This window comes from Melospiza melodia, chromosome 2 (genome assembly GCF_035770615.1).
Source record: "Melospiza melodia melodia isolate bMelMel2 chromosome 2, bMelMel2.pri, whole genome shotgun sequence".
NCBI classification, from domain to species: domain Eukaryota; kingdom Metazoa; phylum Chordata; class Aves; order Passeriformes; family Passerellidae; genus Melospiza; species Melospiza melodia.
The window spans coordinates 104186226-104213409 of record NC_086195.1 but is presented as its reverse complement, the minus strand read 5'-3'; the positions used below and the strand labels follow the sequence as shown (position 1 = coordinate 104213409).

At 35.8% G+C, this 27184-nt stretch overlaps 1 protein-coding gene across 2 annotated transcripts in view; it reads right to left on the bottom strand.

Moving 5' to 3' along the window:
* Positions 1-1368: 1368 nt before the first annotated feature.
* The window catches only part of NDFIP2 (Nedd4 family interacting protein 2), a 45098-nt gene continuing 19282 nt past the window's right edge, over positions 1369-27184 (bottom strand). The window contains exons 3-9 of one of the 2 annotated variants that reach the window (XM_063149511.1): positions 26540-26667; positions 22745-22804; positions 19628-19715; positions 11107-11231; positions 8001-8067; positions 4795-4900; positions 1369-2917 (exon numbers count right to left, since the gene is read on the bottom strand). In XM_063149511.1, the coding sequence (XP_063005581.1) occupies positions 4797-4900; positions 8001-8067; positions 11107-11231; positions 19628-19715; positions 22745-22804; positions 26540-26667 (572 nt within the window). In that variant the 3' untranslated portion in view covers positions 1369-2917; positions 4795-4796. The remainder of the gene's footprint in view (positions 2918-4794; positions 4901-8000; positions 8068-11106; positions 11232-19627; positions 19716-22744; positions 22805-26539; positions 26668-27184) is intronic. The other variant, XM_063149512.1, reaches the window with a different exon arrangement.

Sequence of the window (27184 nt, the reverse complement as noted above, 5' to 3'; positions counted from 1 at the left end):
GGACTCTGCTGCTTCTGGGTAGCTATGCACATGTTAATCATGTTTTAGTGTGATTAGAAATATTTTTTGCCATAGTAAGAGACATTTTCTCCCATATCAGAGATTATTCATCTTCTCTTCAAAAGCCCAGGAAGCTATATATTGTCATTTCATGAGATGAATGTTTTTTGCTCAAGTGAACAATGTAAGCAATGACACAGAAGGGACTAATGCAGAGTATTATGGGAAAACGTTCTCAAAAAGTGGGAGAGAGATTAAAAGCTTTCTGATGTTATGACAACACACAAATAAAGCCACTTTTCCTCACCTGTTGTCATCATTCAATGGGAGGGAAGCAGATGCAGAAAGAACAGGGTGTTGAAATCATGTTGAAAGGTGTTGCAGGATGAGGACTGTATCCATACCTTACGTGAGACAGTCAAGCTTGGAGGCAATCTCTGCTTGGTAAGAGGACTGAAGGCATGAGTGACTGATCATTTCTGAAATGTGTTAATAGAGTCCCACAGGCTACCTGAATCACATTCAAGATGTCAATCTTCCTGTGATATCTACAGCAATAGAAGTAGATGACAAAACTAGAAAAATTTCATTGCCATCTGCTCAAATAAACCAGAACGTTCTCTCCTCACCTCCCTTCTTAAGCTCTTTTAGTCCCAAGCTTCAAAGCCTTATTTGCATTCATGCAAAATCTATTTACAGTCAACTTCACAGCGATACTGGAGCTTCTCCCCCATACCCCTAAGACACAAAGCAAAGCTGGCCAGGTGTCCCTAAACCACAGAGCCAGCTGCTCCAAACCAAGCTCACAGGAAATAGCAAGGAAAATATGCAGCATTTGACACATCTGGAATAGATTGCAGAGTCTTTGAAAATACTGTCCCAGTTCCCTTCCTCCTGCTGATGAGATTTCAGGCTTCCAAACTGATGCATCAACTACAGAGGATTAGATAACGTGTACATTTATAACTCTGCATATTCTTTCTGACCAAATGAGATTCTTTCCAAGGTAGTATACAAAGTATGTGTATGAAGCTTCCTATAAAATGCATGGAATGAACAGAAGTAATTCCACCAGAAATTGCTACTTAATATGGGAAAATTGATATAGTTGAAAAATAGTGCTAGTTGATTTTGGTAAGCATAGAAAATGAAGAAATATTGCCTGCTTTGCAAGGTTGCATTACCTCTTCATAAGAAACGTCCTCACAGTTTGTTGTCATAAAACATGAAATGAAAAGGAGCAGGGAGGATTGGTTACTACCTATTTTGTCAAGCAATTTGTCTGTAATTCCATGTTGACACAAATACTGCAGTGTACATTTCTCAACATGGAGTACAAAAAAACCCCAAAAAAGCATTAAGTCATAATTAGCAAAACAAAGCAATGCTTTATTATTCGCTTCTTTTTCATCTGGACAATGAATGCAAAAGAACACAGAAACAAACAGAAGTTTAAAAGGAAATCCCAATACGATATTGAACATAATACTTAACTTTCTTCTTCCATAAAAAGCTGAGAAGTAGAAGTGCCCCTAAAGTTTTAGTCACTAACAGTTATCTCTGAAAGATTAGGAAAATGAAAATGTTTACATATGTATATTTTAAACATTAATTATAGATACAAAACTCAATACAGCACTAGCTTAACACAACATAAACCTCACTGTTTTTAACGTTAGTAATAAAAAAACAGAATTGTAATTAAAAAGAAAAATGGAGGAAACTATTTGTACATTTTTCCTCAAAGGTGCAACCAACAGCCAATGTATTTTTGCAACTGAGATTCCAGTTGTACAAAGGACTGAGAGATGTCATCTTCTATTTAAAGAAGAAGCATAAATTTCACAAACTTTAAAAGAAACTACACGTGCATGAACTGCAGACAGTACCCCTTAAAGAGATGATATTTATAAGAACATAATGGCATTCCTTAAATGAATAAAGGGATAAGTAAAACACATTTTCTACTTTCAGAGCTTTAAAAGATTTTTTTTCCCTTCATAGATTACTTCCCAAATTACCTTGCATTTAAACTTGTTTGTTCTTATGAAATGGCAATGTATTTATTCTAAAGAAGCATTATAAAGTAGTTGTATGATTTTTTTTGAGAAGCACTCAATGTGAATGTTGTATTTATAGTGACCTCAAGAATGCAAGCCTCCAAAATTACATCTACTACTAACTAAACCTTTAACAGCCAATTAACAAAAAATATGTATATAGCTCTAGGATTAAACAAAATTTAGAGAATATGCTGTTACAAAATATATTTTGACATATTTCCTAAGAAGCAATTAAAACAGTCATTTATGCAGAGTTATTTACAGGGGACTCAAAGTGTATCAGTTTTAGCACAAACCAGTATATTGGGCTGAATTCAATAAAATATTGGCGAATATAAGTTTGTGACGAGGAATTTTGGGGTTTAGTAAACTTAAAAATGTTCTATACAATCATTAGATGAATCTAAATTATATAAAAAACCTGTCTAAACTGGTTAATCTGAATCATTTAATGCATTTCATTGTACTCAGAAGTTCAGATCGCCAAGTCAGTGGTACACACAAGCTGTGGAACAAGTTACCACTCAAATCTTTCAGATACAACAAGCACAGATTAACTGAGTCTGACTGTACCTAATCTATACTTATAGATAGTTTGTTCTTACTTCAATACTATCTTTTTAACAAGCACATATACAAATGTGCTAAAACAAAAGGCAGCAATTATAAATATTTACTAGAATGACCAGAACTGGTACTTGATCATAAAGCCATCCTGTCATTCATTTTTGAAGCCATATTTTCATTAATTTGTCTTCTGGTTTTAGTAGTCTTCTATCTTATTAACTTGGAGGGCTAGAGATCATCTGGAAGTTTCACACCAGCATAGGAAAGGAATGTCTGTTCGATGCAGTCTGGAGATAAAGAAAAATTGCACTTCAGTTCATCGCCGTGACTCACCAGAAGCAGCGTTGCTAAGTGACCAGCAAACCTGAACTGCAAGCAAAACAGCAGCCTCCCTACCCCCCATGACAGGATGGGAGAAAAACCACAAACATTTTCTGTCATTCTGTTATGATTTCAGAAGAACACCTGAGAATATTTCAAACTGTAGGGGTGTTATTTTTTATTAAAACTAAGAATTAGTGTAGAGGAGTCACTTTAGAGGAGCTTACTTGTCTATGCAAGACCAAGGACATTTAAATGCAATAGCAATTAATTTGAACTTCTTGTTCCAGTACTTAAGATGCTTCAAAAACATAATATTTATGTGTTCATCTCTCTAAACAACCCACTGACCTTATAAGCCCACAACCCATGCATCTCAGCAGTGCTTACAGGTAAAGAAAAAATTCAAAGCCAGATGAACTCTGATAGGACAGCTCATTAACTTCAGTAAGTCCTGGGTTAAACAGCACTTCTTCCCAACACAGAATTTTAACTGCAGAAGAGCAAGGAATCCCAGACTGCATTACCCTACACTTTCACTATTCTCTTCAAACTACAGTTCTCAAATACCATTTAGTCCTAACAACTCTTTTTAAAAACAGTATTTTTTAACTTTACTGTACTGAAAGCTAACAGATATTTTCAGTCACATCTACAAATTACAGTATTCTGAAGAGGTTACCACAACACTAAGAAAAGGAGCCATATCTAACTGTTGCAAAAAGGCAATGCTGCCATGTAGTTGCTAATTTATATTGAATGCCAAAAAGCAATACACATCTCAGTTAATTAACTTACTGCATAATTTGGGGGAAAAAAAGCAAATTTAAAAGAAACATCATGTCATAGTTACATTAGCAGATTTTTTTTTCATAATCAAGTGTATATTGTATAGCACACATTCATCATTAGCTGTTTTTAAATGTTTGTGCTCGTCTTCTGTAAAAAGAATCAGGTTTTTTTCCCCCAGTCAAATAGTGTCTCTGTTTTCAGACTTTGAAAATGTGTTGCAGCTTAATTAAAAAAAAATTGATCAAATCCTGTGATCAATCCTGAAGAAAATTTATGAAATACTTTTTTTTTTCACAGCAAACATAGTTTCTCAGGTATACCAAAATATAGTCTTTAAACATTTTTTAGTTAAGTGCAGAGAACTGAAAATGCTGCAATACGTTTTCTAGGCTAAATTTATCTTGTCATGCAATTTAAATTTAAAAAAAAAGTTGAATGCAAATAAGGACCCCTGGTTTAAGTTACATAGTGAAGTCCAATAAATCCACTTAACGGATAAATAGTATTAAAAAAAAAAAAGAGTGGATATGTGCCAGGCTGATTAGTCAGCTACCTGAAGGATACATAAAGCACATTGTTGCATACACAATAATCATACTTGTACATGACTGTCTTAATCCAGTCATGTAAAGAGAGACAGTACTCAACTATTGTTTGCATGTTCAGACCCATGTCAACCAGATTTAATATGCAGGCAGATGAGTGCTTCCTAACTTGCTGACGACAGGTTGACTACAAAAGCCAGTTTTTCCAGCACAAAGGACAGTATCCTGACAGCAGCAGATACTGTTTCTTAGGAAGAATATATTCCTCCTAATATTTGCTGCGGAATATTAGTTCCAGGGCCAACTAGAGGCATTGAGGATGCTTTCAAGTAAGAAACTTCACATATATCCAAGCCCATGAAGAATATATATACACAGTATTCGTGACAGATGTTCAAAAACCATGCAACATCTGCTTCATGACAGGAGTTTGACTGTCTAGTTCTAATATTTCTTTCTTCTTCATTTTCCTGGGAAAGATAACCTCATCACTAAAAATGGCTTACCTTCAGTACAAGAAAAAAAATCTTGTTCTGTGAGCAGCTGCCATGCTTTCAGACATATTTCTGACTTTAAGATAATTAACAAAGCCTCGAAAGAACAAGAGGAGTCCTGGAAGTGTAGAAAATGCACAAAATTAAGTATATTAATATAAATACACAATATCCCACGTTATTCTTATTCGCATAATTTTTAAAACCTAGCCTACAAAGTAAATTGAAGTCTTCATTTATCATTCACAAATTCAACAACTAAGTCAGCTTTCATCTTGTGATGCAAGAATTCAATTTTATGAAAGGTTTTCCACCAATTTTAGTGATTTAGACTTCAAGTGTCATCAGCTAAAAAGACTGCTTGAAAATACTTACAAAGATGAAAAAAATCCTGAAACATAAAAGAATCTGTTTTGCAAACTCTTTTCAAGTAGAGCTCTCAAAATAAATTACTAGTGTGTTAGAAGAGTATCTGCTTCACAAAATGTACCTTTAGCAATAAGCACAATAAATGTACTGTGAGTCAAAAGAGGGAAAAATAAGGAAGTAAGGATTGCTCTAGCAAGAAGCCAGTAATGAATTATAGTAGATTAGGACTTGAGATTTAACTATCTGTAAAAAAACACCAGTCCAAGAGAAGGAAGAACAATTGCCAAAGAAAATTACTCAACATATGTCAATATTACAGTTTTTGTCAATTCTAAATTTCAAAATCTTTTAAATTATTTACATTTCATTGCATTTGAAAGAATATTTCAGCTAAGAGGAAAAAGATGTACATAATAGTCACAGAGAAGTTACATTTCCAATAATGGCACCTTGAAGATATATGCTTATGTGGATACACACATGTGCATTAAAACTCCAAAGGTTCAAATGAAAATCTAAACTGAGGTTCTACAAATTCAGTAATGGATTTAATTATTTTCTTTCCTACATGATGCACTTTTCCATCCTGCTATCCTGGATGAGCCCTCGATTTTTTGTAACAATCAATTCCTCTCTAAATGATTTTTGTTTATGATTGTTTTAGCTTTCCTCAGTAAGATCTTGACTGCAAGTCTGCTACAAAACTTGCTACCCAAAAGCTACCAGAGACAGTCCCCCTTTCAACTGAAAAGAAGTTGAAACAGCAAAATGGGGGCAGGCAGCTCTTTAGGTGCTTGATAGAGTATTTTCGGCATCATAAACGTTGGAAAATCAGTCCAAGTTCAACCCATATTTTACATTTCTCTGTTAAAGGAAGAAAGAAAAACCACTCCACTTTCCATGTGATCCTCAATAAGAAACACTGGCTAACACTTAAATTTGAAATTTAGAAATGTGTCTCTCCAATTTTTTGATACATGACAGCTCTTTGGAAGTAGACCACTTTGCTCTTCCGCGACGCACAAGCAGATTTTTCCAGCTGTCGAAAGAAGGAAAGCGAGCAGAAACGATCGATGAACAGCAGAAGAGAGGAGATGGCAGTAGGTGGGCTGGAGGATGTCAAAGGGCTATGCAAAAGAAAGACTCCAACTCATTCACTTCTGGAGAGAAGCTGGACATAGTACTTTGTGTGCTCTAACAAAAGGTTATCCAAAACAACAAAACACAGATCTGGCTGGCAGTGTTCCCATGACATGATAATACTCCTCCATGTCATTATAAATAGCTTTTTAAGGTAGACTTCTTCTCTGGTGTTCTAGAAATACCATAAAGCCACTTCATCAGTTTAAAAATTTTGTTGGCATACTTCATGCAAAACCTACATAAGACAAGGGAATGCTGACTGCCAGCTGCACACTGTATGCCTCAGAGTGCTTTTTATTCCAACTTGTGATTTAAAGAAAAAATAAATCCTCAAACACTTCAGACCAAAAATAAGGCTTTCCCAAATAAAAGTGAGCTACCTCCTGAATATGTGCAAAAGACCAGTAAAAAGAAAAATGACGGCTTTTTCCATAGAGGGAGCACTAGGGGAAGAACACTGTTTTTATCCTAATGAAAAAAGGTGTCAAACCTCAATTTCGGGCACCACGGGCTTTGTTTTAATTAAAGACTTATCTGGAGATGTTTGTGCCTGCAAAGAGTCATTTCACCTACTTCAATGCAATAACCTCAAAAAATACAAAAGCATTCAAGGGACTGATGCTGTGAGCTGTTAAACATTTGCAGGTTTTATGTATATCAAGCAACCAAGTGCACAATAGCAGAGAAAGGTGGACATTAGAGATGAATGCCCTTAAACGCTACTAAGAGGCAGATAGAGAAATTTTTAGGTAATGTTGTTTAAGATTTTTGACATTTCTTGCAAAATAAATAGTGAGTCACAATGAAGATCTCAGAGTTGGTCTTTTTTCTTAACTTACTCAATGCTTCATTCTAACATTTGCTGTTAGCCACTTGAATAAATTGACTCAAAGGGAAGAGTGCCACCTACTGAACCAGCAACAGTTTACCATGCTTCCAGAGCTGGAAACAGAAATTAAAATGCATAGCAGCATTCACTTCTGTAAAAGAAAATCATTCCAGATTCCATATCCAAATTACAAAATCCACACTTGGAGAAAAGTTATAGTGGTTGGGCTTTGGTATACCTTCATTAAAAACAAACACAAGAGTAGAATTTGATGTGCATCAGACTTGAAACACGGGGAGACAGAGCTCTTAAGAGAAAGCTGACATCATGGGACCACTGTGATCAGGAAGCATGAAACCATTCTCTCATCCTACTGAGCAACTGCTGATGCAGTTTGCATTTCAAAGGACTCAAAAAGGACATTTTGTGACCTGTGCACAAGACAGCAGACTCCACCTTCCTGGGCTCAGACACATTTCTTAAAATTTAATACTTGACATATAGGTTTATACATGTAACTACTACTTATCACATAAGGCCAAAGTTTCATTACACAGTTCTGCACCCCTAGAAGTAGAAGAACAGTAGAAGCAATTTAAAAAGCACAAGTTACAAGTCTCGGTTTTACACATAATCCCTTATGCAGAACAAAATTTTTTGAGCTGAAGGGTATTTGAATAGTCCACAGTTCACACAATAACACCACTATGGTTACCAATAACCTCATGAATAGTATGGAAATAAAAACAAAACAAAATTATCACCAGCTAAGGAAAAGCACATAGCTAAACATGTTACAAAACTCTTATTTACAGCTACATGATTCATCTTTGAGTACCTCCACATCAAAACAGAAATTAATTCAACTGCCACTTACCAAGTACAAGAAATATCCACCAAAGCCAGTACTGTCCATTGAAATATCCAGTAAAATAATCTGAAAACTGAAATTCATAGAGGACGCTTAGTTGCAGTAAGATAGATGACTAAGACATATTTAATGCACTATGCAAATAGAGAAAGCAAGGAGGAAAGAGCAAGTTAAAATAAATATATCCTACTAAAATTCAAAACTAGTATATGTACAGCAGTCTATTACACAAATACAACATTTCTATTACCTGTTGGTTTGCAGCAAAGTAATGAAAAATCTCTAAAAAATACATGTGTGTACCCATGTAAAATATATATGTATATATGAAAACACTCTTGTATTATTTGCCAGTAATCTGTCATTTTTATTCTAATGAGTCACCACTTGTTGATTTTCCCCTTTTCCCCTCAGTGCCTGCCATCCCAAACACATTACAGCAGCCTGCTGCTTTAGATATTAACACGAAAAGCCACATTAGTTTAATCTTATCAGACAGGGATGTTCTGCTGACCCTACAAAAGGGGAGCTTTTGACCTTCTGTATACCCCCTACTGTTAATCGCTGCCATGAATACCAGCCCCATAAAGACCCCCAACTCATTAAAGTCTTTTCATTTTCAAACCAGCATTCAGTTCCCAGCAGTGAGCTGAACGCAACTAAATGAACCTTGAAGTGCCATTTCAACTGTTCCTGCAAGTGACCAGGCAGACAGCTTTGTCCTCCCGGTGATGTGGGAGGCAGCTGGAGGGCAGGGTGTGATCGTACTGGAGACAGGTATCTGTGCCTTTACCAGACTCCAGACTTCATGCTTCACTGATAAAAAGGCTAATCAAAAGTCTCCAAAACCCCCACAAAAAGTAGAAATGGGGAGATGAGTGAAGAGTTGCCAGAGGAGGAAAATAACATACTCAGCAGCTTTGCACACTTCCCATACGCTTCTACCCTGCCATCATTCATTATGTTTACTGCATCCTGACTTTTGTGCTTAGTGCTTCCCATTTGCCCTTTCTAGGACATTTCAGTATATCTAACAAGAAGTATGGGAGGGGAAATAAAAAACCCTGAACAAACAAAAGAATCCCCACAAAAACAACAAAACAAAGAAATCCAACAAAAAAAACCCCAATCAAACAAAAGATACTGGGCCTCATATACAACCAGATGAAAATCTAAGACATATAAAGAACTGTAGATAAAGGTGGTTTTTTCTTCAATTAATCCACATGTTTGCTCCAGAATAAAGCCAGATTATGTGAATTCTTTGAGCCAGATTATGTGAACTCTTTGAGTATATAAGAGTATACTTATATAAGAGTATAAGTATTCATTTTGACCATCAATCAAAGAAAAAAAAGCAAGAAACAGAATTGCTAAGTTGAACTAAAGAATTGGTATTTTACATTATCCATATATAAATACGCAATTCCTAGGATTTTGACAACACATTGACATTGATCCCATCTCACTTGTTAGTCAGTATTTTCGATTCTCTAAACATTATATCTTTGTGTGCTTATAAATATATATCTATATTCATACACACACAAACCTATCAAGATACTTTTCTAATAGTTACAATTTAATTTAATTGAAAAGAAGATTCACTAAAACCAACAATCAAATACTTGCCCACGTGCACTGCTCCCCTCTCCTACTCTCCTTGGGCAGAATCAGCCATGGCTGCAGAACCTCCCCAATAGCAAAATTGTGCTTTTGTTCGTCCTACCCCCTTCCTTTTCCCCAGTAAAAACTGATACACATCAAGCACACATTAATTCAGGCTGTTTAGACACTAAAAAGTTTTGTACTACTGACCCTGAGTGAAAAAGGAAGAGCTTGAAAGAAAAGGACAGAACAATTTGGTGCACACAGGCCTGCTTGTGTGGCACATTAAAATGACTGTCAACACACACCTCACGAGCTTTCTGCTCTTGTCTCTAGGAAGGGAGACAATAGGGGAACATTATGATCTTCATTATGAAAAACTCCATCCCTGAGGTCTTGAAATTGGCCAGCTCTAATATTTCGGAATTAATAATGGATTACATACAATAATTTAATTATAGTCTAGAACACAGTAATTCTGTGTTCTAAAGGAAGTTTAGCATATATTAATTTGTATATTTGTTTTGAGCACATTTTCCAGCAGAGAGGAATAATAAAAGTGACACAATGAGCAATTTCTGCCCTCTGTTCAGTATGCCTTAAGGGAAGCTGAAAATATCCCAAATGAAAGCATAGCTGAAAAATTTATGTTTTCTCTCTCTATTAAGATATATTCTATCCCAGCCCCTGAATTCCAACAAATACATCAGAATCACATCTGGTCCAGCAGCATTTCCCTGCTCTGAACGAGCAAAAAGGAAATTAAAAAAAAAGTTCTAAGGATGCTGTGCATATCCAGGAAGGACCATGCAATCTTCCAACAATTTTTTTACTATCATGCTAAGTCTAAGTCAAATTACTAACACATACACTGAGAAAAAAATATTTAAAAAAAGATTACTGGTGGCAGAATATGAAAGATATGTAAGTTATCCAAGATCTTTTTCTTCATTAAATGGGACAGGATTTTAAATGTTGTGTCTCACAGATAAGCCAAATTCAAGGTCAGAAAGCACCATTACATTTCATCTAACATCCACTTAGCTAAGTAACTTGCATTCAGCTACTGTGCCTTTTGGAAAAGTATCGAGTTTTGCAGTGAAAACATCAAGACTCAAGCACTTAATATTGTAAAAATGTGACTAACTTCATATTTAAGTTGGACTTGGTCCCATATGTATCTTTCAAGGAATAAAAGAATCAAATACAAGGAAGAAATGCTTTCTTATATTCCTTTCCCAACAGTCTAAGACATCTATAAATCTTTCATGCATGACACTATAATACCAGTGATATTTTAGGTACTTGCTCCACTTCTGTAGACTTTTAAATACTTGTACAAGGAATGAGTCATTTGGTATTTATTTTACTAGAAATGTGAACATCAAATGCTATGTCAAGTAAAAAAAAGAAAAAATAGTGGTTTTCAATTCCCTTACTATATCCTTGAATAAATTATGTGTTTGTTGTACAGAGTCTGTATTGTGTGAATCAAGAAACATACCCGTACAATGAGAATCCATTTGATCAGGGAGAGACCAAATCCACAGATTGCACCATACCTTCCAGCTATGGTATTTGTTATACAGAAGGATAAACAAAATCCAATCCAGTTGAAAATAAATGCCACTATAAAATAAAAGAAACAGTAGCTTCTGTTAATCTGTAGAGCTAAGCAAACAGACTTCACAGTAATTTCACTTTTAAACTACTAAGGACATGCTTACACAGTCAGTTAATTCTCTTCCGGTAATTCAGGCTTTCAGAGATTGACTTTGAACCCAGACATTCCCCCAGTATAGTCACTTAATGACAAAGCAAATGGTAAACAGGCTGGAACCTACGACTTTACACTAGAGAAAATTCCAACATAAAAGAAAGTATTATACTGCCATAGACATCTAACCAGATTATACTGACATAAAAAGTAAATTCACAAAAAGGACTATAACATACAAGATTTGGATTAAAACAAAGAAGAAAAACCCGTTCTGCACCTTTATAACCAAAAATATAGTTACATGCACACATATGTGCATGTATAAAGGCTGCAATGTTTAGCTTTATCCATTTTTGATCTAACAGAATAAAAGTATCCACTCTTGTTCCAAAAACTGAGTGTAGAAATGAAGGTAAATTGAGAAGCTGATGTTTCATGAGTCTCTTAGATCTATATTTATGCCTTCTCTTTTAGCTCTATATTCATAAGACATAAGTAGCCTTGGCAGCTTTACACAAGTTAAAAAAAATCAATGAACAAAAAGAACATTGAGCATAACTACCACTAATGCTTCAATTAACACTTTTACACAACCCCCCAGTTTAACAATTTAAAGTTTCATATCTGCATATGTACTTGGCAATCAGCATCATCATCTGCATTGACTTCAGGCTGCATGCATTATATGAGACTGTGAGAATTCACAATTAGGGGAATGACCCAGCTTAGAAATCAGTGAGGGCATCCAAAAAGAGAGCCGCCAAACAGAAGAGCTGGAGAAACTGGTAGAGGAAGGTAACTCAGGAATTCTGGAGAGAATATGACAGTGGAAAGTTGAAAACATTAGGGAACTCCACAGTAAACATAAGAATCACAGAGGAGGCTAAAGAGGAAGCAAAGAGGGGCAGCATGGAACAAAACCCCTGCCAACAAATTCTCAGTGTTTAAAATCCCATACTTAGCTACATGAAATTCAGGCATTAAATCATCAGAGGAAAAATGAGTCTGTCTCTTCAGTTAAAGTTTGAACACACAACTAGGAACAGAAAATTGCTTAATAGTTTTTTTTTAATTAAAGCATTTTGAAATACTATCTATTAAACCCCATTATTTTTATACTTTAAAACCTTATTAAAATTTTTCCAATAATCTACATGAAGATGCAATGATACGCTCACAAATGCAAAATCAAGTCTGTGAAACTGCAGCAGGATTCCATGAACTTTAAACACGTGGAAGTTCCAAAAGTTTTGGAGGATTTCACATCAAAATAGTTATTTAGTTCAAGTGAGAAAACATCTTGCATTGCTCAGAGGCATGGGTAAAAGATGGCGGCAACAAGAATTCTTACTTTTATACAATTAAATCTAAAAGGACCCCAAGAAACAAAATAAAAAACCCAAAACTTTGAGCAAATGCTGATCCAAACTGGCATATGCAGAGGAAACAAACAAAACCAATTCAACTCCTCCTAAAAACCACCCCTACAGAACAACATTGTGACCCCAACATTTATCTATTTTTCTAAGACACATTTACATTTGAGAGAGCCTAGATAAATTGTTTTGATTTCCCTATTTTAAGCAAGTTCTCCAAACCCACCATCTTTTAACAGTAACAGATTTCAAAAGCTCCTTATTCAATGCATTCTCTGATCCTGCCTCAGCATAAGAGCTCACTGCTCTTTCTCCCCACTACTCAAGCTACCAAGGGTGACTTTTATTATGGTGAGGTATACCTAAAGACTGGTATCTTAAAAAAACCACAAGATTCACATGTTTCTAATGGTCTATGAGCACTAGAGAAATTCTCAGAATATGTACAATTTTAATATATTTTTTTTTAATTACCTCAACTCATTTGTAAATGCATTATAAAAATCAGAGATTTCCCAATCATAAATACAGGAGGGGAAAAATAGCTTTTTATAATTAAAAACGAGCACTAACCATTTTACCTTACTTTCAACTTGAACTAAAGGAATATTCAAAATAGAATGCATAAGTCACTGCATAAGTATTTGATGGATGTTTAACATCAAGGTATTTGCCCAACTCTTGAAAGTAAAGGCATCAGCATGTTCCAGTCCTGTTCACAGTAGGGTTTTTTTCTCTCTAATCAGTCTGCTGTTCTATCAAGTTACATAAGTAGCTAATACAAGCAAAAAAGACAATGTTATAAAAATTGTAAACTATGCAAGTTCACATATTCCAATAAAACTGAAGTACATACAGAAGAAAAATCTCATTATTTAAGTTTTTATCTGCAACCATTTGCTAGAAAACTTGTACAGTCAGGACCTAAGCAAAAATCTGTGTCTTCAGATTTTTGTGTGTGTCAGCAGCACAAGGAAGATGTAACTTCCACTGCTCTAAAACACAGGCAATCAGGGAGATTCTCCCAAACTGCCTTGGTGTTGCATCATTTTAACAAACTTAAGAAGGCAACTATAATGTCTACACGTTTTCCATATTTGCCATTACTTCTCTCTTACATCTCATGTCCCACCACTACTTTGAAAATCATTTTCCTTGTTTCATTCTGGTGATGAAATACAATATTTACTTTCAAAAATGCATCTTCTGAGCAGACTGCAACTCCCTCCAATTGCTTTTCTCTACATCAAGATCAGCCTCATTTGCCCATCTGTGTATCTTCTTCCATCATGTGCATCCATGTGTATCTTCTGTCAGCCATGCAAGCTCTGAGCTTTACCAGCTTACACTGCATCTGGTAAGAGTTGCTGCAGTAAATTCCTGTATAATTCCTGTCTCAATTTATTACTGCAATGAAAGTTCTTCATAATTTTCATCCCTATGTTGTCATAGAGAAGCCACAGCACAAGCTCCCCCATCAAGCTGAGGGAGAAAATAGACCAGTGAGGGGTGTGATCACTAAAGGAATTATGCACTAATTTCTCTAGAATTACCAACTTCCTTCTCTAGCTACTAGAGACAACTAAGTCGTTGTACAAGCTCCTTGCTGTAATAAATGCTATCCTCCACTACTTTTCTGCATCCACTTTGTGCAATGTAAATGCCACTGCTCAGCTGCTCGAGATGATCTCATCCATCATACTCATACAACATCAGCTTCCATGACTTTCCTGCACAGACAATGTACCTGCCATGACACTAATAATGGGCTGTCATAAGGAAAGTCATTCCTAAAACTGAGGGGGAAAAAATCTGGTGAGCTGCTACAACCACATCATGACCCTAAAAAAGAATTCTTAACTTCTGCTTGCCCATTTTCTACACACAGCCAGAGTCTGTGTGCATCCTGTAGATCTCCTCTGCAAATCAAACCACTCTGCAAGATTTGTTTTCTATCCCAAAAGTGCTTACACGCCTACTTGAGCCCAACTTTCAATTACTGCCAACTTTCCATTAACATATTTCAGACATTTAGACTAAACTCATGCCGACTGCACTGGCATCATCATTTCAGTGTCTACTTTTAATACTCTAGACCATTCAGAGAAGTGGGACTGATGAAAGTATGGTTTTTGAATTTTGTAATTCCTGAGGTGATTACAAAAGGAATAAGTCCATATAAATGCAATTCATATAAGAAGAATATAAGCTTTAGCATTATCTCCTCATGACAACAACTATGTGGGTGATAATAACCCACATAAGAAATGGGTTTTTGGGAGAAGGAGGGTTGGACTCAAGGTGTTTTTTAATAGAGTGTTTGTGATGCAATGCAGTCCCTACATTTATACTGTATTTCTCCTCAAGGTTTTCAGTAAAATAACCCCAAAATACAAAGTACAAGACTTTTGAGTTGTACATATTGAAATACAACCATAATGACAAGCACATTACATTGTGATTTTTCCTTAACTGCTCCAGCACTTCACCTGCTGATCTTTTTTACTTAGCTTTCCACAACTACACATTATTCACTTAAGTTTTTAAGTATTATGAAAAGAAGGCAATAAAACTGATCTGAAGCTTTATGTTCCAAATTTTAGCCATGAATCAAGCCTGTAAAAAGATTATAATGGCAACTACATATACAAAAAGCAACTAATGCTCAGTTATAGTCTTCATTCCACAATTTGTTTGTTCATTTACTTGCTATTTTAATATATAGCAAACACCAAAGAGCATAATGCTTTATACCTGGCCTAGACTTACTAAACATACTGCAATAATAAATAATTCTTTCCAGGATTTCATGGCACGAATTGTTCTTCCCACTCCTGCATACAATTTGTTCCATTCTTTAACTGGGATATAGATCTTTGCTCCATTCTGAGGGTTCACTTACAGACTGATGATCATCACTTAGAGTGTTGGCTGTCAGCTTCCACAGAAAACAGATAACTTGTTTCCTAAGTAATTAATGTTCAGAAACATTCCTTGACAATTTATTCCTACTTCTTCATTACTCTTGTTGCTATGTTTTTCTTACTACCCAACTAGAAGCTCCCTCATTCCAATTGTTTTGTATTATATCTAATGCATACAGAAAAACTGTGGAAGTCAAATTGTTTCTGCAGTAAGAAAGAAGTTAAGTGACTGCGTTTGAAGGTCAGTCAGCCTCCCCTAATAACCAGAGAGAAATAAGAACTCAAAACAGTTTCCCTATCTCCCAACATTTAAAATGTTAATGAAGTAACTTCCCCTCAGCTTCTCTTGCATGACTAAGGGAAACCTGCAGAACATTTGTGATACAGACATGCAGAAGTCAGGTTTCCTAAAGTTACACAGAGGAAGCCTCCCATGGGAACTTCAACCATGCTTACCACGCCTCAGGAAGCACATACAAGGAGACTGTGCTCACCCTGAACTTTTGCTACAACTCTGCCTTCCAAATTGGGCCCCCTTGAAACCCCCAAAGAAGGTATCCCAGCTTGCGTGCAGTTTATTGACTGCTTGAGACAATTAACAGGTTTGAAAACTGTGTGAACATTAATTTACAAAACTTTGGTATGGTAACTTTCTGTTCCAGTATAGTGTCTAGGACACTTTGTACATTTGCATTTCCCTATAAAACCCGGTTTTATTGCAGTGAGTTGTATACAGTTCTTAAATAGCCTAGATGTTCAAAAAGGTCAGATTTATGTATGAGAATTTAAGCTTTGTTTGTACTACTGAACAATTTTCTCCATTTTTATCTCCTTATTAACCTATCTGTGAAGTTCAAATTCATTTTTCCTATGCTGTAGGGACAACCCAAAACTCCCTTACATGGTTTCAAAGAATTCCGATAAGCTCCACAATTCCTTCCTTTTTTCCAAACAAGAAAAAAGGTTGGTTCTAAAGCATTCCCTAAATATAAAGGAAAACCATATAAGCTTTTTAATAACGTCCAAAAGGATCTCCTTCAGATAACATACCAGTATGAGTTTATCAGACATAATTCAAAAGACTTCCACTACAGGAAGATTAGCAGAAAAACCAAACCCTTTGTCCGTGACAGTTACTTACTGTATCACAATAACAGCTGTGTTCAAATTGGGAAGATACAGCTCCGAAATTCCTCCTTTTTGTTGTGCATACAAAAAAAAAAAAAAAAAAAAAAAACACTCCAAGAAACTCACCTACTAACTTCCTCTGGCATTCTAGAAAATTTCTACCATGGTCTACAAGGCACTTAAAAATACAAAATAGAAAAAAAACATATGAAGTGGTCCAATAGAATTTTTTTTCCATTTTGCATTCATAGCAAAATGAATATTCACTTATATATTCATTTCCCTCAAAATAAGAAACTGACAGACACCAGTCCTGACCAATGGAGAGAAGATTCTTAGCTTATCAACATAATCACAGACTAAGGGCAGCACCAATTTCCTGAAACATGATTTTACCATATATCAGAAATAAAATTTACTGTTTTTCAAAGGTTTTTCACTAAGTTTCTGGATCAAGCCAAAAAATCCAGCTCTTCATGCAAATAACTTCACTTCTTGTGTTTGTATTGTATTATTCTGTTTCATCCTGCTAAACAGAACAACACTTTATAGCTTAGATGGGAAACAGGTCTATAACAGGCATGCAGCAGGCTCCTAAACCTACCAAAACCCCCCAACAAACAGATCTGGCCACTAGATGGCCTGGAGACAGCAATTTTATGCAACGTGGGCAGCTACCACTAGATGGTGGATGCATATCGCTAAGTGACTGCAATATGCAGGTAAGCTCAGCATAAAGTTCATTTTGCTACACTTCACTACCATAAAATGAAATTAAAGAATTCTAACTTATACTTAAAGCTATCTGCCCCTGCTTCCATCCCCAAGATCTTCCAGTGCTGTACTTGACAGTCAGGGAGGAAGTGGGAGAGCATATCTGGAACAAGACATTTGTTCCTTCTGTTTCACTAGAGAGCAGTTCCTGATACAGTTCTCTTACATTTTAACTATGCCAGGGAGTTTATTTGAGGCTTTCTGTGATCTGCCACCTCTACTTGCATTTAAAGATGTCCCATTCTGGGGAAAAACCCAAAAGACAGCCTTATTATAAATTTCATTTTAATTGCTGCTCTCCTAAATCTGCTTACATCAACTTCCTGGAGTCTTTTATCTCCTTATTGGACAAGCATGAATACACGACCCACACAAAGTATACCCTCATTATGTTAAGATCATTTTTCATTTAATTCACCAATTTCCTAAGAAAAATTACTAAAAACTAACATTTCAGGTCTATTACTATCTACAACTGGTTTTGTGAACTCCTCATACTATGAGCACAAACAGCAAGTAAAGTTTATCAATTTCCCTGTGTAACCAGTATCCATTATAACCAACACATTCCAATTAAACACACACTTGCATAAATACCTTACAATGTGTACACACTCATTTTATGCACTTCCTTCATAGGCAAGCAAAGTCTACAACAAAATAGTCTCAGAACAATCATGAAAAATTATGATCTACACAGTATTTTTGTCCAATGTTTAAGAGTACTGTTCTGTGCAGTCAGACTCAGCTAAATACCTATTTGAAGAGAAGGTTGCCAATTTATCCAAGTACATACTTGCATTTTTGAAGGTGGACACCAGGTTCTGGGAATGCAATTTTGGACATCTGTGACTTAAAGGACTTAAGACATATTAAAGCAAACAATTCCCTTGGCCTCCTAGTGCAGTGCTAATGAAGGCCTGAACCAGAATTTTAAAGGAAGAACAAGTTCACACAATAAAGGAACTAAATAGGTTAAATACAAAAAGTTATGTTACAGAACATAGAAAAGGGAAAAGAAAATAAAGTAGAAAAGAAAAATTAAGTCATACCTCCCTTTGACCCCAAGAATATACTCCTTCTATGCTCCAACTACAGAAAGAGGTCAGTCTACAAAACTCACTTTGCTACTCTATAAACATCCTTATAGATTTGTTTTGTGAGGCAGACACATATATTTTGATCCCAAGAGGCAAACACCACATCATATACCAACATAAAAAAACCTGTGAAAGCATCATAACCTGCATCTGCAACTGTTAAAGAGATTGCAAAAAAGACTACATAAGAACTTCCACAAAACCTAGGGTAAAAGACATAATTGAGGCTTCAGTGGATAATCAATCAGCTTTAGTCATGATGAATTCTCAGCAGAACATTTGGTATATTCTCAATACCAAACTTCCATCCAGGTTGCCAAACATTTATTTCAGAAAGGGCAAAACCCTCAGAAATTCAGAATAAATAAGCAATTTGTAAAACTAACGCAGCTTCCTCGTAGAAACAGCTTCTAGCTGCTAAATCTAACTTTGCTTAATGCAGTACACAAGTTACAAGACATGCACAGTGTACACACAGTACATGACAAAGAGCTACAGGAGGGCTTGTTGAAATCAGAGATTACCTGAAAACAATGCATTTTTATATAAACAGTGGTTAGTTCAACCTGAAAATGAGTAGGGTTGGATTTGTTCCAAAAAATCAATCCATGTTTGTTTAATTCACTACACTAACACCAGCAACTTTTATTCAGCACATCACCTCTCTCAATTTTTTTCCAGTTAAAAATCAATTGCCAGATTTGTGTGATCTGGTCTTTAATTCACGTTGGTGGTCCAACCAGAAGATGATAGAATTTCCAGTGCTAGACCTTCAAGCATTTACTATAACTTTGCTTTGTCTCCTTATCTGCGACAGATGCCACCAAAAAAAAGGCAACATATTTGCTGTATCTGGAACAGGAAGTGTTTATATTTGAGCACAGGCAGAAAAATCTGTTCATTACAGTACATTATTGCAATTTATCACAGCTCTTTTATACTCCATAGGAAAAAGGCACAATTAAGATATACCTCAGTAGGTCTGGGATACAAGATAACTTACTGAAAAATGCCAACATGAAGATGCCATCATTGCCCACTCTAAGCTGATCTGCATCACTGAAATCATCCCGTGGTGGATACTCTTCTTCCTGGATTTACAGGTTAGTGATAATTTAGTGAAAAGTTTAGAATAACTACCTATAGGATAAAGTATTAATCATGCTTCTAAAGCTAGAAGAAAATTTACATTCCTGTAACATGTCCACATAAAGGAAGTTTTAAAAAGATAATTTCTAAGTATAAAACAAATCTTATTTGCTGTTTATATTGACAGAGCCCAAATTTTCTGTAGAAGATATGTGCATACTGTCTGTTCATCTTAAATGAAGCTAGAATTATTCCAGATTAGTACTTTGACAATGAAAACCAACATACATTTTTTTAAGGTAACTATCTTGATACGTAGCCAAACTATTAAATATTTTTTTGAAAAGACATCACACAGTATGCTCTATACTTTTCCTGCTGGAAAGGTCTTCTAATAATTTCCTTAATATAAAATAAAAGTTATAGAATAAGGTTAGTATCTTAAGTTCAAGTGCTGATGCAACAGCACTGCACTAACCAATTTTATAACCCACAGAAAAACATAAGGAAGGCAAAGAACACCTCCAGGGTCACTAGAGGGCGCGAGCACATTAAAAGTGTCTGAAAGGCTTCCAAACTCAAAAGGCACAGCACTTGAAGTAAAACAAAAGCAAACAGAGACGTCAGTCAAAACCATCCAAAGATTTCTCCCATTGAGTCAAAATGGACCTTAAAATAATGAAAGTGAGATCTGCTTTGTTTCTCAGCACTCGATTTTGAACAGAACTTGGCAGGTATTATATATGCAGTTTTAGGAACATGTGGAACATTGCTCCAGCAAACACAAGTTTTCACAATGACAGTTTTCATCAGGCTCTTTAGGAAGTGCTAACACCAATTAAACACCATTTTTAAACTTAAATGAGTAACATCAAAACAATGCAGGATGATACAAGTTAAATAATGTTGTCAGTAGTAGCAGTAAAATGGTCTAAACAGAAGCACAGGTAATTCTTTTCCTAATTTTTCCTCCTATTACCATAATGTATTGGAACTGACATAAGAAATTTCCTATAAAAATAAATGAAATCAAGAGCGATCAAGGGAAATTTTCTTGGCTGTTTCACCCACAAGCACTTACTACAGAAATAATGTTTATGACTAAAAGGGCATTAAACAAGCACAGTGACCTAAAGCTCTGTCACATGTTCCCCTTTGTAAATAGAGCAAAATAATTCACCAGGGTATAGCAATTAGGTTAAAAACATCCTTGAATGACTGCTGTACCAACTCAGAGCAGTGAGCTTCACCCTTAGTGATAGGGCTATGAAATTCCAGCTGTGCTCTGTATTTCAGATTAATTAACCAAGACACTGTATCAGATAACTTACTTAAAAAACACTGCTATTCACACAGACAATTCCAATGGAAGCACAAAAAGCCAGTTAAGCAAGAATTTTAAGGGGCTATAATTCAGCTCCACATAATTTCAGGCATTCCTAAATAGTCATCTTAAGTGACTAAAAAAGCATCAGTTTGTTCAGCTCAACTTTGCTGCAGATACAAGACTGATGATGGAGAGGAAGGGAATGGGAAGGAAAGAAGGGCTGAAACAGCATTAAAAAAAAGAGCTGCATTTCAACGTGTTTATCTCTGAAATGCATGCCATAAAACTTCCTTTTTCAAGTCGGACAAAAAAAAGCAATTTCAATTTTAATTTCACAAGGTCTACAAAACCCATAAATAATAATTTTGGACTTTTTAAAAATTGTCTGCTAACTACTGTACTTCATACTGGCATTTCCAAAACAATTAGTGAATTATGCTCCATGTAAAAGCTGCCTCAGAAAAAAGGAAATTTTGCTCAATGACAGTAACAAATTTAGTTGAGGCTTCTCTGGCGCTTATACATGTGAGAAACACAGGTCAATAAATACAGCTCAGGAACATGACAGCAGATATTTGCAAAAAGCACTGTTGTACTAAGTGTGAACAAGTATTAATTTATCACATTCCATGTCAAAAAGAAAGATTAAAGTGAGTTCTCTTTACTGTCTACAAAAACCAGTGTACAAAAATTGTAAGTGTTTAAGATATTAAATACTCAGAATACTAAGAAATCAAATCAGCCTATATCCACACATCATTGGGGATTTTGAGGTTTTATGAGCAGTCCTGCAGACAGAAAACACTAACTGACCACTGCTCAAGCCCCACTAATACTGACTGTCTTTCAGTGCTCTCATTTGATCTGGTTGGTGTCAATTACCCTAGTCTTTCTGCAAAATATAATTGTTTGCCACCATGTATTGAGGAATGAAAACGGGCAATGAAGAACAACTGTCCTCTACACTGATGCTTAGAGTTAAACAGATTTTTACAAAATGCTTCTGTTAGATAGTGGCATTTTTATCAATGAGGTCATATATTTTATCTTTATTTTTCTTTTTAATGAGAAGAATGTAACGTAACACACGCAAATCTGTAAGATACGTAACACTGTTTCAGTATACCATTGGTTTTTGGCAAATTTAGCCAAGTTAAGGAAGATGGACAGCATCCTTGCTTTCTAAATAAGTTGACATCTGTAGGAACAGAAAGGTTACTGCTCCTATGACCAGAGAAACATCTGAACAGCAAATTATATTATCAACATAAATGGCATGTCACACAGAGTAATTTCTCTAAACAAAAGAATATCAAATGGTACAGAGCATCTATTGAAGTTGAATCTATTAAACCCCCATAAACTTCAGTGTTCTCTGTAGTATTCTGCAAGAGGAGAACTGTTTTTTCTCCTCAATGTTTTTTAGCTTTTTTTTCAAACAGCAATCCAGCATGGCATATAGGGAGACAACCACCCTAATAAAGTAAAGAGTGATATAACTCTTCACAATGCAGTGTTTACATAGAAAAACTTCTGAGGAAAGGGTCAAATTACTTAATAAACCCTATAAATTATACCTTCAGCATACAAACCAATAGGGAGAAATTAATAATGGGGGAAAAAGGCACAATTAACCCCAGAAGCATTTGTTTGCCAGCAGGAAAATTCATAGCAAAGTCTAAACTAGAGAGAACTATACCATACCTCTGGACGACTGAGGAATATTTCATCAAACAGACTCCTAGATTCCCTAAACTGGGCGTGCTAAGCATGTAAAAACAGAAAAACATAAGACAAATGCAACTGAAAAGCATTAAGTAAAAGCCATTCATTGCAACATACAAACAAAGTTATTAAACTGTTAGCAGCATTTTTGTCCATTTAAATTGCCCTTTCAAAACTGACCTTGAGGATTTGAAAAGAAAAAGCCAGGATAACTAATGCTATCACCACTGGTGACACAGGGCTAGTACAATTTCTTTGAAAAAATGAGATCTCTGGGAGCATTTGAAAGGAACACACATTTATACACAATCTATTCCTGCAAGACAAGCTACACAAAGAATTTTGTAAAATTATTGAAAGCTTCAGTAAATGTTAAGTTTGGAATTTTCATATTATCTGTTAACACAGGCCCACGATGAAATATTTCATATGATCACATTAAAGATATTTTGAAATGGCCTACATGATTTGGGGGCAAAAACTTGAAAGCTGTGTAATAAGTGTGCTGCCCTTCCATGTCATTTTCCACTCTTTTGATTAATGAGTAGATTTAAACCTTCACTGCACACTTTGGAGTCCACCATGAAAGTGATCACCCTCACACATTGCTCAAGGTAACAAAAGGACATTCAACTTTTTCCCATTGTTTACATTATTGAAGTAAAGAGGCAATATATCCTCGTTTACAAGGAAGAAACCAGAAGCTTAGAACACAGCAGAGCACATTTGTAAGAGCACTAATTTCATAAGGCTGAAAATAAAAACTGAAAAATCTATATGTTACATCATTTGTCTGTTTTGCAAAGTGTGCAACATGCAGGTCAGATAATGTCTGCAGCTGTCACTTGTGAAAGTGAGAAAACAATTGAACTTTGCACTACTGTTACATAATTAAGTTACTTATCTGTTCTTCCATGGGTATTCAGAGCTAAATCCTTCCCCTAAAGATGGCAAAGCACCACTCAAACTGTAACAAGAGCCTTCTTTCTTATTCCAGCCACCTGCCACATTAAGACACCCTTATTACACAGTCTTAGTCTATCTCAGCGTAAGTCCAGAGGTATTAAATAAGGAAGGGATTTTGTGGAAGCATCACGTGGTAAGATAATTAAAACAGCAGTAATTAAAACTGCACTGGCACTTAATTTTAATATTATGTACAAAGCCGAAACTCAGCTTCAGCATTTCTTACTTTTCCCCCAAATCCCAACTTTGCAACCTTAATGGTGTTTCTCAAATACAGCTTGTGTGTGTGCATGCATTTGCTAAAAAAAGAAAAAGAAAGAGGGGAAAAAAAAACCAAAAAACAGAAGCAAACTAAGCAGAATTACTGATAAACGTGAGCTCTTCAGCAGTCAGCAAGAATGTGACTTTCAGATACACTTCTGATACTAACTTAGTATTGCCATTAAGTCTAGAATCTTTTAGTCCATCTCTGCACTGGGGGAATGATGTGTTCCTACTGATTTTTCATAAGTGAAATTCTTGTGGTGTCACGTAGTTCTTGAATTTCAAGATCCCCTGTGTGTTCTAGCAAAGCAGACTGTGAAAAAGTTGATTTCTCACTTCATCACTGTATCCAACTCTCTCGCCTCTTATCTCCAGACTCCTTTTCCCTCCCTGGTCCTCTTTTCTCACACACCAGCTTCAGTTCCTTTCCTAGTACTACATTTTGTCCCCACTTGGGCTCCTTTCTCCTCCCACCTCAGTTAAGCCTTTTCCCTTATGTCTCTCATTTAAGTCCTTCTACCCTGTCCATACCATTGCCTTCCATTCATCCTTGCCTTTTCCTATTTTGACTTAGACTCTGCTCCCTTCTACTTACCTCCCTACTCAATCAAAACGCGACTTCTCTTCCCACAACATCTAAGTTTCACAGGGTCAGCCCCAATTGTCCTTCTTCCCCCCCACCCACCACTGAAGAGAGCTGAATATGGTGGCTTTCCCCTTCCCTTCTAACTAAAGGCCATGAATAATAAATCTGCTTCAGGGAACACCAAAAACTGCTGTTTCTCAGGTCCAATGTTTTCACCAAAAGCAGGAAAGAGCAGCCAAAAGTTGTATCTACTTTTAGTTCTGTAATTCTACTCTGATACAGAACATTGAGAACGTTCTCCAGGAACAGCACCTCTGAAGTCCCATCCCCTTCAGAACTATGAGCAGCCTAAACTTTCTCATGCAAGACCATCTCCATGCATTTACAAAACTTGAAGCTGTATTTATCAACTGAGGAAACTAATTTTTCAAAAATTTGTGGTTTGACCAGAGGCAGGCAGACTGCTTGAGGAAGGGCAAAAGATGTTTCTGTTACAGTGACCTGAACTTTTAAGAAAGAGTAAATAAAAGTTTAAAATGACAAGAATAAAAATACTTGCTCTCTTGTTTTGGGGTTTCATTTGTTTTGCTTAGCTTTATTCTGGAAATTGCCTGAACCTCAGGCTGAGTTGTCAAGGGAGATTGCTTGTATGTCTGAAATTTGTGCATCATAGGGTTCTAGATGTGAGAGCAAAAATCTTGCAAGAGATGCACATCCTGTCTGCAGTGTCACAGATACTCTACAAGTTAGAGTTTGGGTTTTTAATGCTCCAAATTTGTAATTTCAGAATAAGGACTTGAATCAGACCAGTATTTCAGCAAAAGTTTTACTTATGTGACAAGCAGTAAGGACAGACTATAAAGAATCCATGCTCCTGTTAGAGCAGATAAAATGTGACAATGGAGATCATCCCCTCACTACTAAAACTTGGCAAGTCAAATCTCCATGGTTTCCTACTGAATTCAATCAAACAGCTTTGTGTGACATCATCACTGGTGATGTTACATAAACCTACTTTAACATCAGCTGTGCATATCTCAAAGTGAGTGTTGTGCACTGTGAAGCAGTCAAGGAAGGACCTGCCTCCTGCTGGGTAAGTAAAGGTTTTTCCCCAGTCACAAGCACATCACAGCCACTAAGATTTTAAATGTATATCAAATATAATCACATTTGACCTCAAGGAAGACGTTTTTAGTGAAAGCACAAGAAGGCTTTTTTGGGTATAGTATATTATGGTCAATAGTAGCTGAATTTCCACAACCCAGAACTTCAGAGAAAAGATTAAACTTGCTTACAAAACTAATATTTACCACTAACTACAGATACTAATCTTCTATTTTGAAGATGATATTCTTCATAAGATTAACTCTTACAAAACTAGAGACACTGGATATATGCCTATTAATTGTTTACCACAACTCATGTAGGGGCTTTTTTAAGTACTCGGAACATTTCTTTGAACTTCAGTATTTAAGTTTCCATAGATCAAACAACAGGAACCTTTCTTTTTAAAAGCTACCTACATGATTTTGGGTCATATCTCTTCCAGACTGTCGAAATTCTCTCTTCTTCTCTAAAGGTATTTGGTAATTCTTTCATTTTTACCATCCACAACAGTACACATTAGTGATAACTCTACAAAGTTATATTAGTAGGGGATACCTGATTAAGAGTTGACAAAATACTGGATAAAGTAGTAAAACAGGGTAAAAATTGCCTTTTAAAGCTGTTTAGACAGCTATGTCTGTCAAAAGACTGAATATGATGTGCTTTTTATAGTATTCACAAGTAACTTACACTATCTATATAAACAGCCAAATATTCCTAAACATCCAAAATATTTAAATCCTCAATCCACCATTATTATAGTCATGGGTCATAAAATGGGCCAAATTGTTACCAATAAGTAGCCTAATACATTTCACAAAACCGAAACAGAGCAGAACTGTATCACTTACTCGCTGGGCAACTTCAGCTGCTGCAGCTGCCATGGCTGCAGCTTTGGCCTTCTCCGCTTCATCGTACGTGGGAAGAGAGGTAGCTACACTGTATGGAGGTGGCACAGGATAAAACTCATTCTGTGTGTCTGTTTAAAATAAAGAAGTTATTTATTTTTAAACCAGAAAGGTGTCAAGAATATTAACTTTCACATGCACATCATTATTTACCTCTAAAGAATATTTTTTACAGAGGCTAAAACTGAGGATATTTGCATTTGAAGTTCTTAAAATTCTTTTTAAAAGAAAAACTTTTAGTAGTTCGATGGTACTTTGAGCTGCTACCCAAAGCAGAAACCTTAACACAGAAGCTGGCAAGAAATCAACAAATTCATGAAGAAAAAAATCATAGTTAGTTAGTTATATCCCCAGGCGTTCCAACCAAATGCTTTTTATCTAACCATAGGAAAGATATATACACAAAAATCTTTTTTTAAAAAAGTTTTTAAGTATCAGCATCAATCTATTATTTCAGTCCAGTAATAGCCATCAAAATCGACCACGGACTTCATTTTTCTGTGTTGTAACAGTAAGACATCACCACATAGAATAGAATTATTAACAATATTAATTAAAAGTACTTAAAATATGCCATGAGCTTCCTCC